Here is a 17,120-nt window from a genome sequence, read left to right on the forward strand (position 1 = left end):
GACTTTATTCAAGAGGGGTAATGCATTAGTTAGCTGCATGTCCTGCCACACTATCATCACTCACCAATACCATTGCATGTTGAATAGCTGGAGTGCATCACTCTACAATCTACAATGCGCTCCCTTCGCCAATGCAATTCCCCGCAGCATCTCATTGGTAAGAATCATCAACCCCTCATCAGCCCCTATCCCCGGCTTCGACAGCAAGAAATCTGGCTGAGTCGCCAACGCCACATGCGCTGTGATGCGAGCGGACACATCCGTCTCATTCGCAGATCCTCCCAAACAGCACCCGATCCCCTTGTCGTGGCAGTACAGCACCGCATCAATGCTCTGATCCACCCCGCCCAGATCGGGCATTTTGATCTGCACGTAGTCGACCGCATCTGCGTCCGCAAAATCCCGTATGTCCTGCAGCGTGTTGCACCATTCGTCTGCGACGATCTTGACATCAATGCTGTTCCGCTTCAGACAAGCACGGAGGTCCGCTAATCGCTGAATCTGCGCCAGTTTGGATGACGCAATGATGGGAGATTCGATGAGGAGGGCGTAGGGTCGTGCGCGCTGACGTAGCTGGCCTAGAAATTCAGCCAGCCCCGTCGTCTCCGGGAAGACGTCTCCTACTGTACCGTAGACATCGAAATGGAGACGAGGATGATAGCCCGGTGGAGCGCGTTCCTGGATCCGACGAGCGATGGTACCCACGTAGTCCATCAACACCGTGCCCTGGGGACCTATATCGGAGACATGCACAAACGAGGCGTGAGGGAGCACCGGGGCCTTTTTCATAATCATTCGGTCCAGCTGGAGCGTGTCATTGCGGTGGCAGGAGGCGAGAATATCAACGGGGCGATCTGCAATTGAGCCGAGACTCCACTCGCGACATATCACCTCGGCGATGGTACGGCGCTGAACCAGTGCGGTGGCTGCAAGGAGCGCTTGCGTGAGACCATACCGAACTGCGGAGTGAAGCCTGCGACCCTGTAATTCCTTCCAGGGAAGGTCAACCCGTTTGGCGTTCTGCCGGAAGTTCGAGATGTCGCAGCTGAGCAGCCACGGCTTCACCACGGACTCGAGGATAGGGAGGTGGTCTTCTGCAATGAAGAGGGAGTCACGGGATGCAGCGCCAGAAAAAATGACATCGACGCAGTCTCCAACTGCGACCTCGCCGCATGGGAGATGTAGCAGAATTGAAATAACTTGCCCGGCTTGTACGACGCTGCGGAAACCAGGTGTGCACGGCGGGATGTTGCCACGCAAAGGGTCATATGTTGGACTCCGGCGAACTGCCTCGAGATCCTTGACAAAATAGCCGGATAGCCCAATGACGAATTGAACGTCTGTAGGCTTCATTCCGCTTAATCAAGTAGATGATGTGAAATAGATACGGGCTACGGCAGGAGTGTACTTACATGACACTTATATAGTGCTTCGCGCTAATTCAGATAGATTGTTGAACAGAGTTCACGTCTTCACTGTGCTTAATCCCCACAGAACCAATGGTTCTCACTGCAGTGGATTAGAGTCTAAGATCTAATCTAGCTTTGGAGAATACTTCCGTCCATACGATGTCAACTTCATGCCCTAATCATGCAGTGTGCTTATATAACTGACTACTTCGGCTACCTTGTCGGATTTCTTTTGTTGTTGAATAAATCCCAGAGTAGCTGCTTATTTTCAGCCCCTGGATTGAATTAAATCGCTATAATGCCGCTTCAATTCGACCTGGGACATATCTTGACTGGAGGGGGTGATCTTCCCTGCATCACGACCTATCAGGGCGCTTCAACTCGTGGAAAACCCCGAGGTTAGGTATTCCTTCAGAGAGTACTTCGAATGACAGCTCGCAACGCGGCTGCTCGACTGACGACTGCGTGATCTGAAGTCTCTGTTAGTTGACTATTCCTGGTATCCCGTAAAAGATCTGTATCCAGCGCTAGATCGAGCGCGGCTGGACGTTCTCGCCCGTGCTAGCATAAACTTCATTGAGAGACCTACCGTTTCTGAAAGGCATTAAAGATGTCTAGCTGACCATGATCGTGTTTCAACTTATTCAGTGAGGGTCTTCCTTTGCGTCTGTAATTAGGACTACCTTATAGGATATATACACTATGAAAAAGGTATAAGTACATGAGAACCGCTTGCCCTGCCTAAAGGCACCAAGAGTCAAGCCTCAACCAACCGCAGCTTCATCTCCCTCTTCCAGCCCTTCATTCCCAGTGTGATAAACACCACCCCGTTCCAAAACCCCCGCAGCGATCCCATTGCTCCGACGGCCAGCAGCAATGGATAGGAAACATGGCTCGGGTTTACGAGGGCGGATAACCGATTGATCGTGGGGGCAACCCATGTGGCCAGCAGGACAAGGAAGAAGACCATTGGCATGAGGATGTATTGTCTGAAAGATACGTTGGAATGCTTGGACCGTTTCTGCTCTGGGGTGACGTTGCGGAAGGAGACATCGTTGCGCGATGATTGGGGCTTTTGCTCGCTCGGGGAGGGATAAACATGGGCGGCGGGCTGGGATTGGATATTAATTTGGACGGTGACAGCGACTGTGTTTTTGGGCTGGTCAAAGGCCTGATTGTTGCTGGAAATGTTGGAAGAAAGAGCGATGTGGTCTGTATGGGAGAGATTGAACTGGTGCCGCAGTTTGATTACTTTGATGCCGACGAGGATGTAGAAAAGTAGCACGCTCAGGATGAGGAACCTGGAAGAAGAGCCAAGTTAGCAAGCTCAAGTAGGAACTATAGGTCCATCAGAAGAGAAGGATATATACCATATCGGTCCGTAGTAGAACACGATCCGGAAGACGACCCAATTGGGAGATATCGAACACCAGAGCTTGAATGGTTTTAATATGAGCGGAATGAAAGGAGAGACAAATGTGGACTTACAGTTACGCTACCATACATGGGTCCTTTCTCCGGTGTATGGATGAATAAAAAGACGATCGCTGGAATAAATACCAAGGACGTGATGATAGCAATATACCATGTCTCAAGCTTGCGCAAGTCCCGCACGTCGAATTGATAGTAGACTACCAGGAAAACATCGCAGGCCATCGCCAGCGTCCAGAGGACATCTGCCATAGGAAACCTGTATAAAAGTTAGAGCAGTTCTCTGTCCATCAGATATCCATCGAATGGTAGAATAGCTTATCGGGACATACATCTGGAGACAAAAGCCTTGAAACTGACACAAGGGCGAGCTGTTGCCTGCCGCGGGCCCACTTGTCGCGATCATCGTCGCAATGAAGTCAAACAAGTTATAAAACGCATTGATAAAGATCAGGCGGTGCATTGGATTGCGAAAATGCCGCGAAAAGGCAAATGTGCCGATGATCGTGATGACTCCCAAGATGGAGAGAATCGAAGCTACACGCTCGACTGTAGTCAATGTGCGAAGTTGTGCTTCAGTGAGGGCCATGGCGAATCTGACGAGGTCATATGGAACTTAATCTCTTGGAGGATGCGGTTGTACAAGTCATTGCTCATATTTGCCCAGCACGTTGCATATGGCACGCGAGTTTAAGGATGAAGCATTTTAATATCAGTTCCACATGTTGAGATAATCCAGCGCATGCCACGAGACCCTCGTCCTGTTTCTGATAGCGCAATAACGCTCACGAGGAGGGAAAGTGCAGAATATACCATTCTCTGTATCTACTGGACAAGATGAAATGGTAAATCGCACCACGCTATGGCGTCATTTGTACCCAGTTTGATGTATATACGACTTGTCCCGCCCTACGAATATTTTTGCTTTTTTGGTCGTCCTCGCTGGTTTTCTGTTCCAAAGCGAGCATATCAAATAATCATTGATTGGAGACTCATTTGCACTCTACACAGTACATAGCTCGGCTTGCCTAAGATACGAGAACTCGTGCGTGATCGTAAGTATCATCCGCCATGGAATCGTACCGAAAGCTTATCGAGACTCCATCGCCGCAGCGCGAGGAGTCTCTTGAAATACCGCACGCTTTGACGAATACAGAGCTTAGAAGCGAAATTTGGACAGAGACGCGAGAAGCGAAACTTGCGCAGGAACCCATCATCATGATTTGAGATCCGTTATCTGTACACTGGTCCTTGGCGGGATTCTTCACTATGGTTGGATAGCACGGCTTAGCCTAACATGAACCCTGTCCTAACGTCATTCATGGCGCTGCTTCTGTCATACTTCTGACCCAATATGATTCAAAAATCGATCTTGGCAACCCCTGACATGATCCATCACCTTGATCAACAAGCATTCAATGGCCTCTGTGGTCCGGCTGCAGCGGAACCCCAAAAATTGTCGGAATCCATAACAACCCCAACTGTTATAGCGTCTAAACCTTATACACTCACAGTCCATGTGGGTCATATTGACCACCCAGAGCCAAATAAACGCGACTGAAGAAGCACAGACTGATACCCTATCCTTTAGCCTTGAATTCAGGGTTACTGCTTAGTTTTGATTCTATCTACATGACCAGAATGGTGCATCCGCACAAGTCGGCCAAGATGGATTCAGGATCCTGTTCCTCGCGTTCGTGACGATTTCCCGCCTGAGAACAACCTTTTTATCTATCATTAGCTCTCTAATGTACGTATATAGGTGTATCAACTGGTATGCATCTTTAAAGCGACTCATGACACCCAGCAGACGTGGCGCTACTGTAACCAAGATTTTTTTTTTATTTTCGCCACCTCCTGGAGAGAAACCCCTCTGTTGACTAGATTATAGGATGTATTCCTCTGTCAATGCTCACATTTGAGGTTCAGAGTACTTCCCATAGATCTTTGTTTTGATTTAGGGTTGGGAATGTGGAGTTTTCTGTGGCTCATACAAAGTGCCGTCTTGGCGCGGGGCAACGAAGAAATTTTTATCCTGGATTTGATGAAATCTCCACTGCAAGACCACCAAAATAGGTTCAGCTTGACATCAGTTCAGCTCTTCCTCAATACCTGAATACCCTAGAGAGGAGATTTGCCAAAATAAACCGACCGACCTGGATAATACAGGTCGTAACAGTACAAAATGAACCCCCTGCGGTATCTGGCCCCTCCCCGACCCTTTGGGGACATCTCAAACTCCACCCAGGAGGAGATCGAGGGGAGAGAGTTATTTGCGAGCTGTCTCTTAAATCATTCACACATGAGCATGTCAGATTCAGACAGAGATGCCATCCGCGCATACAGAGATGCATGCCGCCGTCTTGATATCGGGGACAGCCAGACGCGCGAAAGCGACATGCAAGCCGTTAGAGAATACGAGCAATCGCTACAAACCAACGGACCAGCGAATCTTTGCTTTGATCTGGCTACCAGGACCAAGATGGGTGAGGAACTCGATAATCTCTATGATATGTGGAGCTATGTCCGTTATGAAAAGTACCTCCCCGCCACGGTCAAGGAAGATGCGGAGAAGCATCCCTCGGCTAAAGTCTCAGATCCCTGGCACAAGGCCTTCTGGAAGCCATTCTATGGACGCCTCGAAGCCGAGGCAGACGCGTGGGCTCAAGTCATATCGGGCAAGAACCACCTCAACGAATGCCCAACTTACCTTCTGCTGGCCCTGTTGTGTGAGCAGCAAACCATGGACTGGGATGAAACCGTCGCGCTGATCAGATACTGCGCCGTGGAGGGTGTCGAACTCCCGAAAGCCGATTTTGTGGATTACTTGAAGGCCAAAGATGTGGCTGGTCTCGCGAAGAGGCTGGAACTCGATGAAAACACCATCGCCTTGTCCACAGAGTATGTCATGGGCGTTGGCACGATGCTCCTCGCGTACTTCAGGATGCATCTTCCTGAAGCGCTGTACGAGTGTGAAGAGGATCTTGACCCGGAAAGATGGGTTCCTAAGAAGCGATTGCACGATTTGATGGCGCTCCAGGACGGACACGAGCAAGCGATCCAGGAGTTAATACGGGAGATCTTCTATGAGATGGTCCTCGGTGGATCTGATGATGATGACGAGGAGGGTTGGGACGATGATGATGATACGGATGAGGACGATATCATGGATGAGGCTGATTGATGGTGATGTTGACGTTTCTGCCTTGATGCCCGCCCGGCGTGGTTGTTATTGTCCTAATGGTTACAACGACAACCTACAGGGTTTTAATAGGGAGGCTGCGGAATATCAATGGGATCTGTCGGACTCGGAATGATTATGGGCGGTTCATTTCTTTCAAAACTTTTCCTTATTTTCATGGTTCCATGTCGTCTTCTAAGACCCTACGCAAGATGAAACCATGTCTGATACCCTCTGTTTAGAAAAAAAGTCTTCAGTTGCGCAGTCCCAAAACACCAATATTCTATGTGGCACTTCTTGTGCATCGTCAGTCGTCGGTACTACGCTGTAAATCGAACTCGCTACCACTGAGACAAGTGCGGCATACTTCCAACCCCCTAATGTTGGCGGGGAACGAATTGGGTCTGGTGTCCCGCTAAATATCCCGGCACTTTTCCTGTCAGTTGTCAGACTGCAATCTGAATCTACTCAAAGCAACCTCTCATCCATTCATTAGTCCTACGCAAAAGACAGTCTATATTTCTCATCAGAATGGCTGTCCTACCTCAGCAGAACATCCGAGTGTCTATCCCAGAACCCCTGTCACCCATCATCACCCCTAGACTGTATCTTCGACCCCTCGTGGACTCTGATGCGGAGGGCTTATTCGCCATCCGATCACGACCCGAAGTTGCTAGAACAAAGTGTGTACCCGCTTGTTGATCTCGTTCCCCGATCAAGACACTGACACCGACCGTAAGCTACCCCAAAATCCCTCATCGAACTGTCCAAGAGACACGGGAATGGATGGCCACGAAGATCTTTACCGCGGGCCCTGAGAGTGTCCTCGGTCGTCATTTTACTTACGTGCTCATTGAACGCGAACTATTGGAAAACGAGGCTCAGCCACCAGCCGCCGACAAACAGGTGATTGGCTACATGTGTATCAATCAAGTTTATCCCAGCCCTGAGATTGGGTATTCCATTCATCCTGATTACTGGGGCAAGGGGTATGCGACGGAAGCTTTGTATGGACTGCTGAAAACATGGTGGAACTTACCCCGTCAGCCTCCGTTGAATTCTGCAGAAGACGGAAGTGATCCGACTGAAAAAGTTTTTGCCTTTTGCGAGAGTAATAATGCAGGCTCGAGCAGGGTATTGAGCAAATGTGGATTCAGGGTGATTAAGCAGGTGGTGTATGACGAGGATGAATTGTTGCTGTGGGAGTTAGAAAGACCAGCACATAACCACACATGCCCCTGACGTATATCGGTCAAGGATCTCTGATCCCAAAGATATTAAAAATACTCAACGCAATTTCAAAGTCAGAAACATATTGTCATCACTACTCTTATAGTCCCCAAAAGGCCCGCAGACCTCAAACCCCATCCCCAGATACAACCGCTGAGCGCCGTCAAACCTCCCGTCAGTCCCCGTCTCCAGACTCAACGAGTGGTACTTCCTCTCCCTCGCTTCGGCAATGATATGCTTCAAAATAGCCTTGGCAACGCCTTTCCGCAAGTGTCCCTGCGCTGTCCGCATCGATTTGATCTCTCCATGAGTCGGACTGAGCTGCTTTAACGCCCCGCAGCCTAATAGACTGTCGCCCTCCCAGGCAGTATACAAAGTAATTGACGGGTTCCGGAAAGCGGTTAAGTCCAGTACAAACGATGTCTCAGGGCGACCTTGGCTTCGAAGCTCAGTGAAGTGATGCTGGAGTAGTTGCTGGACCTCTGGATAGTCAAGAGTATCGGATCTGATGAGCGTCGTTGTCATTTCAACCCGTGCTATGTAATCTTTGGAAGCGATTTGCTGCTATGATGGATGTAGATGGTAGTCAATGGTTCTGGCTGTGGCAAATTGCCATGATCTAGATAGATGTGTGCAGAAATCAGGTTAAATCAGACTGATCTATAGAATTCACAGTTTTGGAGTGTCAGGAGATACTGGCATGTCTTCAATCTTTTGGCCCTTTCTTCCGGTCCTTATCTATGAGTCACCAAATTGACAAATACGAGCACCCCTTGAATTCAATGATTGCTGTCCCAAAGAAGCCAAAGCTCCTGGGCTGCCTACGCGGACTAACCTGACGAAAGATTCTATCTCTCAAGACGTTCCTAGAAGAAATAGTCGGATGCTGTCTGATAGCAGTTGACAAGGATCTAACTTAACGGGCTCATGGAAATACAGGCCATGTCCAGTATCGCAATCAGATATCAAGAACACGAAAGCCTAATTTTATCTCATTAAAATAGCCGACTCAGGCATATGAGAGATTTCCAGGCATTATTGGATAGTAAAGCCGCATCAACTCTGATATCCGCACCATTAACCATGCCGCTCGAATCCTATACCCTCAATCAGCATCACGTCACTCACAATTTCTATGAGAGACCAACCTGACAAAGAAAGACAACGGCATTCGCAACCTCCTCAGGAAGCGCAAACCTGCCAGTGGGAATAGTCTTCAAAAAACCCTCCCGCACTGACTCTTCCCCCCAAGCCTTCTTCCCGAGAGCCGTCCACGCCACTGTTGGGGATACCGAGTTGGCAGTGATACCTCGTCCTCCCCATTCCGACGCCATACTGCGAGTCAATCCTAGCAACGCAGCCTTGGAAGCACAGTATGCCCCATGTCGCGGTAGTGCCACATGCGCAGCTTGCGATGCAATGTTGACAATGCGGCCGGGTGGGGAGGGGTTCGCGGATGATTCTGCAGACTTAGAGGCGGCAAAGTAGAGTCGCGCGAACGCCTACGAGCAGAGCATTGGTCCAAGGACGTTGGTAGTCAAATGTTTCATGGTCTCCTCTGGCGGAGTCACCTCCATGTCACTGAGCGAGACATATCCGGCGGTGTTGATGAGGATGCTCGGGAAGCCCCCGTTGCTGTGGGTTGTTGATGGTCTGATTGTTTCCCGCTCCAGGGCGCTAAAGGCAGACTCAACTGATGCTGGGGAGGTAATATCGCATTCATAGGTACGAATTGCGTCGCTGGAAACTCCTCCATAGCCGGATCTGAGGAGCTCGTCTCGACGGGCAGCTTCGAACGGGGCATAGAGGATAGCCAGGCGAGCGCCTTGTTCTCTGAGCTTCTTGCCTATGCTGGAGCTTATCCCACCTACACACCATATTCGCGTTGATATGCGTTGTTTTGGTTATCGAAGTGTCTGTCAGTGTACCTAGACCTCCGGGGAGGATAGCTGATCTGCGAGCGAAAGCCATTGTGGCCAGTATATGGTGCGGACTTGTCAGTCTTAGTACACGCGTCGTCTAAAGGGATTGATTGAATTAACTTTTAATCTTCCATCGGAGTTTTAACTTCTTCCCCCAGCCATCGATGGTGACTCTTAGGCAATGAGCAGCATGCTGGGTCGGCTCATCCCCGATATGACGTCAGGCCTCGGCGAAGCCCTAATACCGTTTAGAATACAGGGGTAAATGAGAGACAAAATGCTCGCAAAGTATACGAGTTGGGCCCGTTCGCTACAGCTTAATTGATAATCAACCCCACAACCGCGGCTTTCCTGGTTGTAGCTACTGCTTACTCACAAGCGGGGTAAAGCACTATCATTTCAGGTGGCCACTGTACACTCAAAATACCCCAGACATAACGCTTGGTATTAGTGGCAGAAAGTCACTGAACAGCACTGACTATGCCATCAAAGGCCCGCGTACTCTTAGTCGGAACTGGAGGAATTGGTACCATTGCGGCACTCAATCTTGAGCGTGGAGGGTTAGCCGAAGTCACCTGTGTCCTGCGGTCTAACTATGAAGCGGTGGTAAGCCAGGGAATTGAAATTATCTCATGCGAGCACGGTCATATAAAAAACTGGCGGCCGACTGCAGGTTTGCGGTCCTCCTTTTACGGAATGGCATGGCGTGGCTAACGGAGCACTCCAGTTCTAAATGCGGTCCCGCGCGTCAGTAACGAGGACAGTAGTACCTTCTTCGACTACATAGTCTGCACCACCAAGAACATCCCGGACGTCAGACCCTCTACATGCGAGACTATCACCCCCGCAGTGACGCCAGGCCATACAGTGATTGTCCTCATCCAAAATGGATTGAACATCGAAAAGCCATTCCTGTCTCATTTCCCGCGGAATATCATTCTCTCAGGCGTGAGCCGATGCGACGCTCACGAAATCGCTCATGGAGTGATCGAACAGAAAGAGGAAGATGACCTCCACATTGCCGCTTTTCGCAACCCGCTTCTCGACCAAGATACTCAACAAAAGGCCGCACAGCAATTTGTGCATATCTATGGCGCGGGAGGCAAGACCAACGTGCGACATGAGCCAAACTGGGAGAGAGATCGCTGGAGCAAGCTGGTGTACAATGCCACATTGAATCCAATCTGCGCGCTGACGGGGGTGAATACGGGAGATTTACAGATCGCGGGGAGTGCTCTTGATCGCTTGGTTATTCCTGCTATGCAGGAGGTAGTGGGAGTATCCAAGGCTGTGGGGGTTGAACTACCAGACGATATCATAGAGACAACGATTCGTAAGAATCCGATGGAGAGGAAGATCGCTCCTAGCATGCAAAAAGATATGGAAAAGGTATGTTCTCACTCGTTCCTTTATTGACTTAAAGACTCACAATCATAGGGCAATCTACTTGAGCACGAGAATCTCATTGGCGAGGTGGTTCGCGAGGCACAGAAACGAGGCGTGTCCACACCTATCTTGTCGGTTCTGTATGAGCTATGCTCCGCTATTCAGTGGAGGGTGGCCAACGAGAGAGGCATTAGAATATCATAACATTCAATATTTTCTGTTTGTCAATGCATGAGACTAAAACTGCAGCCAAAATCCAAATGGAGGGGCAGCGGACGGAGACTAGCTGCATTAGGACAGCACTACCAAAATGCCAAGCATGAGTCATTTTGGCTCATCATGATCCATGATGATCCGTGATGATCCGTGTATTGATGCAAGTTATGCTAGCATGTTCAGGAATTAATCAAGAATGGAAAAAAGAAGGTCGAAGTCTTGTATATAAATATTGTAGACTCTGCAGATTTGCATAATCGTCAATCCTAATCACACCATCTCGTCTTCTATTGGTCATTGAAGCTGGTTCTTCTCATTCAACCCGTCAAAATACATCTACTACAGAGTACACAGTCCACATCTTATCAGATCGCCATAATGGAGTCTAATTCCAAGCCTACCATTCTCTTCTACGATATTGCCTCGGCTCCCCCAGTCACTTGCTATGCGCCCAATCCCTGGAAAACAAGGTACGTCACATTCATTGACGAGAAGCACATAAACTAAGACGCAACAGATACGCCCTCAACTTTAAACAAGCCCACTATCAAACAGAATGGGTAGAACTGCCCGACGTACCCACCGTGCGCAAAAGATTCGGCCTGGCAGCCAATAGAGTCCTCCCCGACGGCAGCCCCTTTTACACCCTTCCAATCATCAAAAACGAATCAAGTGGCGAACTTGTGGGTGATTCATTTGAGATTGCGCAGTACCTTGACAGACTCTACCCCGAGGGGCCGAGATTACTCCCTCCTTCGACTGTGGGCCTGATCTCCGCGTTCAATTCCCAGGTCGATGCTGTCTTCACCCAGCATTGCGTGCTCTGTGTCCAGGGGATGCCGTACAATCCTGCGACAGCGGAGGAGTCAAAAGCTACATTCGCCAAGCGAGCGGGCAAGGAGCGCTATGAGGATCTGATGATCACAGGCGAGGCGAGGGCTAGCATGCTCGAGAGCTTCCAGAATGCGCTGGGAGAGCTAGCAAAGGCGTACCGACGGACGGAGGGCCCGTTTCTGGAGGGTGATACGCCTACATATGCCGATTTTATTGTAGGTAGCTGGTTGAAGTTTTACAAGAAGACGATAGAGGAGTGGGAGCAGCTGTTCAGTTGGCATGATGGGTTATGGGGGGAGTTACATCGTGCGTTGGAAAAGTATGCAGAGGTCAAATAGGTATTCAAATGTCTATATCGGATTCATAGCTTCATCATCGCTTCGTCCAAAATTAGACTGCATTAGTGATGTCTGGGTGGAAGAGGAGGAGCAGGAGGCTCGGGATGGTCTGGCGCGGTAGCAATGACTGGCTGTTGCTGCTGCTCAGGATGGTCAGGATGGTCGTCATCGGGAATCCCCTGGAACATCAGTTAGTCGTATGAAGTGCACGAGGTCGCGGTCAGCTTACATTCAGCAGATACTCCACGGCGCGATCGGGGTTGAAGGACGCCGCTCTCATGGCCCGATCGATATCGATTCTAGCAAATCCCATGCTCTCCATCTGCGCAACGAGTGCCTCCTCGCTCTGGACGCCATCTAAGTGTACTGAACGGTCGTTGAAGGTAGCAGGCGTTTCAGTAGCCGTCTGGGCTGGAGCGGCCAATGCGCCGTGTGCCATCAGATTCGAATTTGCCAGATCCTCCGGCGCGAAATCGCTTGGACTCGGTCCTGTCGGTATGGCAACACCAGATGGAGTCTGATCGAACTGCTTGTCGCCCTGCGCCGAATGAAGAGTATGCGTCAACATGCGGACAGACGCATTCTCCGTCCGGACGTGACCAGCAATGATCTCCTTGACAGGCACCTTGCGACCATAAAACCGCTCGTTCTCGTCGTTGCGCTCAATGAGAATTGTCCCGTCAATCTGCGCCCCGGCATAGAAGCCGCGACTCTTGACGTACGACCAGATGGGAGCCTGTCGTTTGTGCACCTCCGACTCCAGCACCCCTCCCATGCCCACCGGCCCAGCCGCGACAGAGATCTCGCTTCCCAGCGTCACTCGTACTTTGGTGAACGCTTCCAGCGCCTCATACGTATTGATCACCATGACGCAGTCGTAGATGTCTATGCCAGCCAGGAAACCCAGGCCAGCGGTATGCAGCAGTATCCCCGACGGCGCACTCCATTCCCCGGTCTCGGGCACGCGAGCGATGAGGATTCCACTCCCACCAGCACCGCTGAACCACAGTCCCGTCCTCATGGCTGTGAAGATGGCAATCCCCTTCGCCTGGCGGATCACCTCCGCAGGAATCTTCTGCAGCACCTTGGGATTACCCCGTGGTTTGTCGATCTTCGCGTCGGGTGTCTGTTCCCGGCTTGCTACGGTCGCATCCTCGGCAACGTATACCCCCTCCTTGCAGAAACTGCGCAGGATCCGAGCGGCCTTTTCACTTTCTTTGTCCAGCGTCATGGGCCAGAAGGCTTCGGAGCCGAGTTTGTTGCTTAGCCGGTTCACGGGGGCGCCGACTTTATCGAGGGCGTCCCAGGCTTTGTCGAAGCCCTTTTTGCCGTAGATCCATGCTTTGTTTTGAGTTAGGGACTTTTTGCTCCCGGGGCTTGAAGGAGATAGGGATGTAGTATTAGTATTATCTGCTGTCGAGGACATTTTGAGCTGGGTTGGTTTCTTGTACGGTGTTGATATTTTTTGCCCAAGGAATGGACAATTATATAGAGTGACGCACCAGGCAGAAAGATAAAGCCATCGACATCATCAGCAGCTTCTTAGAACAGACATAGCTGTGATAGCAGACAAGCAATAATAAGCGTGGCAAGCCAACCCACTTGCCCCAATGATGCGTGATGATTCGGTGCACGATGCTATGGCTGTGCTGGCGATCGCGGGGCATCGCCTCAATACGTGGGTTTCAGGCAGACGGGAAATAAATAGATCACCTAGTCAACTACCCAGTCACTGTCATTCCTTTATCCAACTAGTTCAAGGCAATGATATAAATTTCCTTGCTAATAGTGATTGCCTCTACTACCGTGATAAATAAATAGCCCACATCTTAAGAACAACTTGTTGTTGCCTCTTGGTCTTACGTACCGATCGGGCTAGTGTTTACATATAGATTCTCTTCATTGTATACACTACCTTTCTAACCCACATCGATAAAAGGTTTTATTGCCAAAAAATGAAGAATTATATATATATAATGCTCGCATTCGGGTTCGAACGAGGTCTCATCATACGGAAACAAGGAAAAAGAAAAAGAAATGCTCACAAGCGGATTTGAACCGCTGACCTCATGATTACTAGTCATGCGCTCTACCAACTGAGCTATGCGAGCTCGTTGAGGAAAACAGTCAATATTATTGATCTATCAGCCAAAAGAAAGAAAAGCCAGAGGAAGGTACCATAAAGAGTCTGCGTCGAAACAATGATGCATGGCATGGTCCTTGTACTCGTATGTCTATTTGAAACGGACTACTCTGCTGTATATTCTCCGTACTGGCTATATATAGTCTTTGTCCGTGTATGCCGTTCCGCCCTATCCGAATATGCCAGCCACGTGTGATCATGATGAGTGATATCCTGCCAAATCAGGGCACTGCTGGAATATCGTGTCTTTAATATTTGATCCATGATCGTTTTTCGATGAGCAGAGTATGTCCGGTAGGTGTTTTAGAACACGCACACTTCAACTGAGACAGTTGCTTAATGGTTCCCACATCGCGGAATAACAGTCTACAAGTGTAGTAGAATAAGGACTGGAAGACTGGAACGCCAATCGGCATTGGTGTGAAAATGAGTACGGAACGTGAGTACTCCGTACGAACCGAGGAATTTCCGTGTCTCCCGCCTGTCGATTCTGAGCTTAAACAAGCCAAGCTAGCAAGCCAAGTTAGTGGTGGAGAATCTATATGGATGGCTCGTTTCAGGATGGTTTGCAGGAGTCTAACTCGCTCTCGAATAGATTGCGACTATGGGATTCTTTGCCCCCTGAAGCAGTCATAGAACATTTAAAGTCCGAGTTCTGCACGTCAATGGAATGCCGTCAAGAACAAATATTTCAGTGCTTAAGTTGAGCCTCTTCCTACCATCAAAATGAAGCTCGTTCTCGGCCTCCTCCTCCCTGCCCTGGGCCTATCTTCCTCCGTCAACAAACGTGAAGACAGCTGGGGCGGCAGCGTCTCTCTCGGTCCTACCAAATCCACCATCGTCAATGCAGTCACCACCCTCATCCCCGGTGCGGCGCCTGCGACTCAAAGCGGCGAGCTCTTCCTCTGGCCTGGGATGAGCAACGGCACCGGCGATCTCGTCCAGACCACGCTGGAAAGCTGGCCCAGTAATGACTGGTGCGGTGCAACGACGGGACAATGGTGTGTACGGGCCAGTCTGTTCGGTAGCTTTGGCCAGCTGGATGGGGACGCCAGCCCGGTGAGCGGGACTGACCAAGTTCGCATCGAGTATACTTTGTTGGATGATCAGGAGACCTGGGTGCAGTATGTATATCGTACTGATTGCAGGACGCTGGCTAACTGAGATAGGAATGTCACCAATGCGCAGACGGGCAAGGTTCTCTCGACCTTCTCGCACAAGTCTGGGCCTTATATGACTGGGTGAGTTTTTGTTTCCGGAATCAGAGGAGTAATGCTAATCGAGCAGATATGGCACTGGGACTGAGTGTGACGGTGGCTGTACGGGCACTGTTGCAGAGCAAAAGTACCTCAACACGAAGATCACTCTGGCCTCGGCTGATACTACCTTTGGCAACACCATTGCTTCGGCTGCCGGTGCGACGTACTCTGGTCTGAGCTCGAGCGAGGGAGGAAAGTTGTGGACGATTGAAACCATCACCATTCCCGCCATGTCGAGCTCATAGAGTCGACGGTTATAGCTCACCTATCTCGCCTAGTGCACCTCATTCAGCACAAAGTCCATTCTCTTCCTTTCTAGGTAGTATTGAATATCATCAGTTATTGACACTTCCCTTTCAGAGTAGACACTTTTTGGGCAGGCAAGAATGACTGGCTAGAGAGCAAGATAGGTCTATGTATACATTCAAAGATCTATTTCCCAATCGAATATCTATATACAGCCGTGCTGAACAACTCAACCACTGTAATCCACATCAACCACCAATCTCACCGCGCCGGCACTCACACTACCCCCGATACCATCCACGGACGCCTCCGCCGCCGTGTACGCATTCACCACCTTGGCGGCATTAGTCGTGATATACGAGCAATCACCCCCCTTATGATCACAGATCCTCATCCCCTGCACCGTCAGTCCCGCATTCTGCGCCTGGATGGCCGACACATCCCACCCAGACCACTTAGCGTTGCCGGTATTCCCAAAATCAAACTCGCCCCAGGTACAGGCATACCCGCCGTACTCATCTGTCGGCAGCGAGTTGCCCGCAGCGGCACCCCATCCGCCCTGCGAGTTCTCATCAAAGGCAACGTACTTGGTCTGGCCAGCCGCAAGGGTGAAATTGAGCGCCGAGTGGCCGTACCACCCGTCCAGCTTGCCGTCGGGGCCAATCTTGTTCCAGATCGAGACGAACCAGTTGTTGGTGTTGCTGCCGGTGAATTTCACGACGTACTTGTACTGTGAGGCTGTGGAGGCGGTCACCTCGATGATGTTGCTGCCCCAGGGGCTGCCGACGTTGCCGATGTACTCGATTCCTGAGCCGGAGGAGCTGGTGCGTTGGCCAAAACCAGAGGTCGAGTACACGCCACTGGAAGGGGTGGAGGTCCAGCTGACGCTGTTGCCGGAGCTACTGGTCGCCGCAGACACTGCGGCGCTGCTGGTGCTAGTGCTAAATGTAGTCGCTGTGCTGGTGGTGGCCGAAAGAACATCCAGAAGGTTCACAGCGACGTCGAGGTTGATGCTTGCGAGCGGCTGCCTGTCAGCTGTGGAAGTCTCTGCGGCTGCCACGGTGGTAGTTGGCTTGTGTCGCGTGATAGTGGTGTACATGGTGACGACCTCGAGGTTGACGATAGTCTTGGTGCTGACCGCCGGGTCGGCCTGGGCGTCAACCTCTCTAGCCTTCAATTCTGCATTATGAGCAAGACGGTGACGACGATGAGCATGCTCGTGTGCATGATGCGCTCCAGCCATGGCCGAGCCAGCGGTGATGGCCGTCAAAAAGAATGACTCCCACTTCATGACGAATGGGTAAATCTAGATCTGCTTATAACAAAGGAGTGACTAATAATTGATGGATTCGGCGCAAACAGTGAACGAGTGGCAGTGATGGTGGCCCCGTGGAAAAGAGTGTTGAGTGCGATATATGAATGAATGACTGTCGGATGAAGACTCCTAAATCTCGTCAAGTGGGACCAACGCCAACGAACGAAGATGTGAGCGACTATAGGCGAGGCGTATGGCCAAGAGAGTTAT

General features: G+C 50.4%; 10 protein-coding genes and 1 non-coding gene across 11 annotated transcripts; 5 read left to right on the plus strand and 6 right to left on the minus strand.

Moving 5' to 3' along the window:
- Positions 1-102: 102 nt before the first annotated feature.
- On the minus strand, positions 103-1,353 carry ALT_2626 (putative methylaspartate ammonia-lyase; the record flags this gene model as incomplete). Its single annotated transcript, XM_033561182.1, has 1 exon — positions 103-1,353. The coding sequence occupies one exon, from the start codon at positions 1,351-1,353 to the stop codon at positions 103-105; it is 1,251 nt and encodes a 416-aa protein (XP_033417073.1).
- An 813-nt stretch (positions 1,354-2,166) lies between these two features.
- Positions 2,167-3,429, minus strand: gprI (putative cAMP receptor (Car4); the record flags this gene model as incomplete). The annotated part of the gene is made up of 4 exons (XM_033561181.2): positions 2,167-2,710; positions 2,780-2,844; positions 2,898-3,099; positions 3,173-3,429. The coding sequence occupies 4 exons, from the start codon at positions 3,427-3,429 to the stop codon at positions 2,167-2,169; spliced, it is 1,068 nt and encodes a 355-aa protein (XP_033417072.1).
- Positions 3,430-5,025: 1,596 nt separating this feature from the next.
- Positions 5,026-6,024, plus strand: ALT_2628 (uncharacterized protein; the record flags this gene model as incomplete). The annotated part of the gene is made up of 1 exon (XM_033561783.2): positions 5,026-6,024. One exon carries the CDS (start codon positions 5,026-5,028, stop codon positions 6,022-6,024), a length of 999 nt encoding a protein of 332 aa, XP_033417674.2.
- Positions 6,025-6,552: 528 nt separating this feature from the next.
- ALT_2629 (GNAT family N-acetyltransferase) lies at positions 6,553-7,263 on the plus strand (the record flags this gene model as incomplete). Its single annotated transcript, XM_033561784.2, has 2 exons — positions 6,553-6,704; positions 6,762-7,263. 2 exons carry the CDS (start codon positions 6,553-6,555, stop codon positions 7,261-7,263), a joined length of 654 nt encoding a protein of 217 aa, XP_033417675.2.
- Positions 7,264-7,308: 45 nt separating this feature from the next.
- On the minus strand, positions 7,309-9,222 carry ALT_2630 (putative short-chain dehydrogenase/reductase; the record flags this gene model as incomplete). The annotated part of the gene is made up of 5 exons (XM_033561786.2): positions 7,309-7,733; positions 8,327-8,348; positions 8,400-8,753; positions 8,823-9,118; positions 9,180-9,222. 5 exons carry the CDS (start codon positions 9,220-9,222, stop codon positions 7,309-7,311), a joined length of 1,140 nt encoding a protein of 379 aa, XP_033417677.2.
- A 431-nt stretch (positions 9,223-9,653) lies between these two features.
- ALT_2631 (ketopantoate reductase family protein) lies at positions 9,654-10,763 on the plus strand (the record flags this gene model as incomplete). Its single annotated transcript, XM_033561787.2, has 3 exons — positions 9,654-9,846; positions 9,901-10,562; positions 10,611-10,763. 3 exons carry the CDS (start codon positions 9,654-9,656, stop codon positions 10,761-10,763), a joined length of 1,008 nt encoding a protein of 335 aa, XP_033417678.2.
- Positions 10,764-11,153: 390 nt separating this feature from the next.
- Positions 11,154-11,947, plus strand: ALT_2632 (glutathione S-transferase family protein; the record flags this gene model as incomplete). The annotated part of the gene is made up of 2 exons (XM_033561788.2): positions 11,154-11,245; positions 11,293-11,947. 2 exons carry the CDS (start codon positions 11,154-11,156, stop codon positions 11,945-11,947), a joined length of 747 nt encoding a protein of 248 aa, XP_033417679.1.
- Positions 11,948-12,009: 62 nt separating this feature from the next.
- ALT_2633 (DUF500 and UBA/TS-N domain protein) lies at positions 12,010-13,373 on the minus strand (the record flags this gene model as incomplete). The annotated part of the gene is made up of 2 exons (XM_033561789.2): positions 12,010-12,126; positions 12,177-13,373. The coding sequence occupies 2 exons, from the start codon at positions 13,371-13,373 to the stop codon at positions 12,010-12,012; spliced, it is 1,314 nt and encodes a 437-aa protein (XP_033417680.2).
- A 612-nt stretch (positions 13,374-13,985) lies between these two features.
- On the minus strand, positions 13,986-14,058 carry ALT_t063. The gene has a single exon. It is a non-coding gene; the product is annotated as a tRNA-Thr (tRNA).
- Positions 14,059-14,816: 758 nt separating this feature from the next.
- On the plus strand, positions 14,817-15,594 carry ALT_2634 (uncharacterized protein; the record flags this gene model as incomplete). The annotated part of the gene is made up of 3 exons (XM_033561790.2): positions 14,817-15,214; positions 15,260-15,331; positions 15,378-15,594. The coding sequence occupies 3 exons, from the start codon at positions 14,817-14,819 to the stop codon at positions 15,592-15,594; spliced, it is 687 nt and encodes a 228-aa protein (XP_033417681.2).
- A 230-nt stretch (positions 15,595-15,824) lies between these two features.
- Positions 15,825-16,886, minus strand: ALT_2635 (putative allergen Asp F4-like; the record flags this gene model as incomplete). The annotated part of the gene is made up of 1 exon (XM_033561791.2): positions 15,825-16,886. One exon carries the CDS (start codon positions 16,884-16,886, stop codon positions 15,825-15,827), a length of 1,062 nt encoding a protein of 353 aa, XP_033417682.2.
- Between the last annotated feature and the right edge of the window lie 234 nt (positions 16,887-17,120).

Source organism: Aspergillus lentulus (assembly GCF_001445615.1).
Source record: "Aspergillus lentulus DNA, contig: Alt04, strain: IFM 54703, whole genome shotgun sequence".
In the NCBI taxonomy this organism is placed as follows: Eukaryota; Fungi; Ascomycota; class Eurotiomycetes; order Eurotiales; family Aspergillaceae; genus Aspergillus; species Aspergillus lentulus.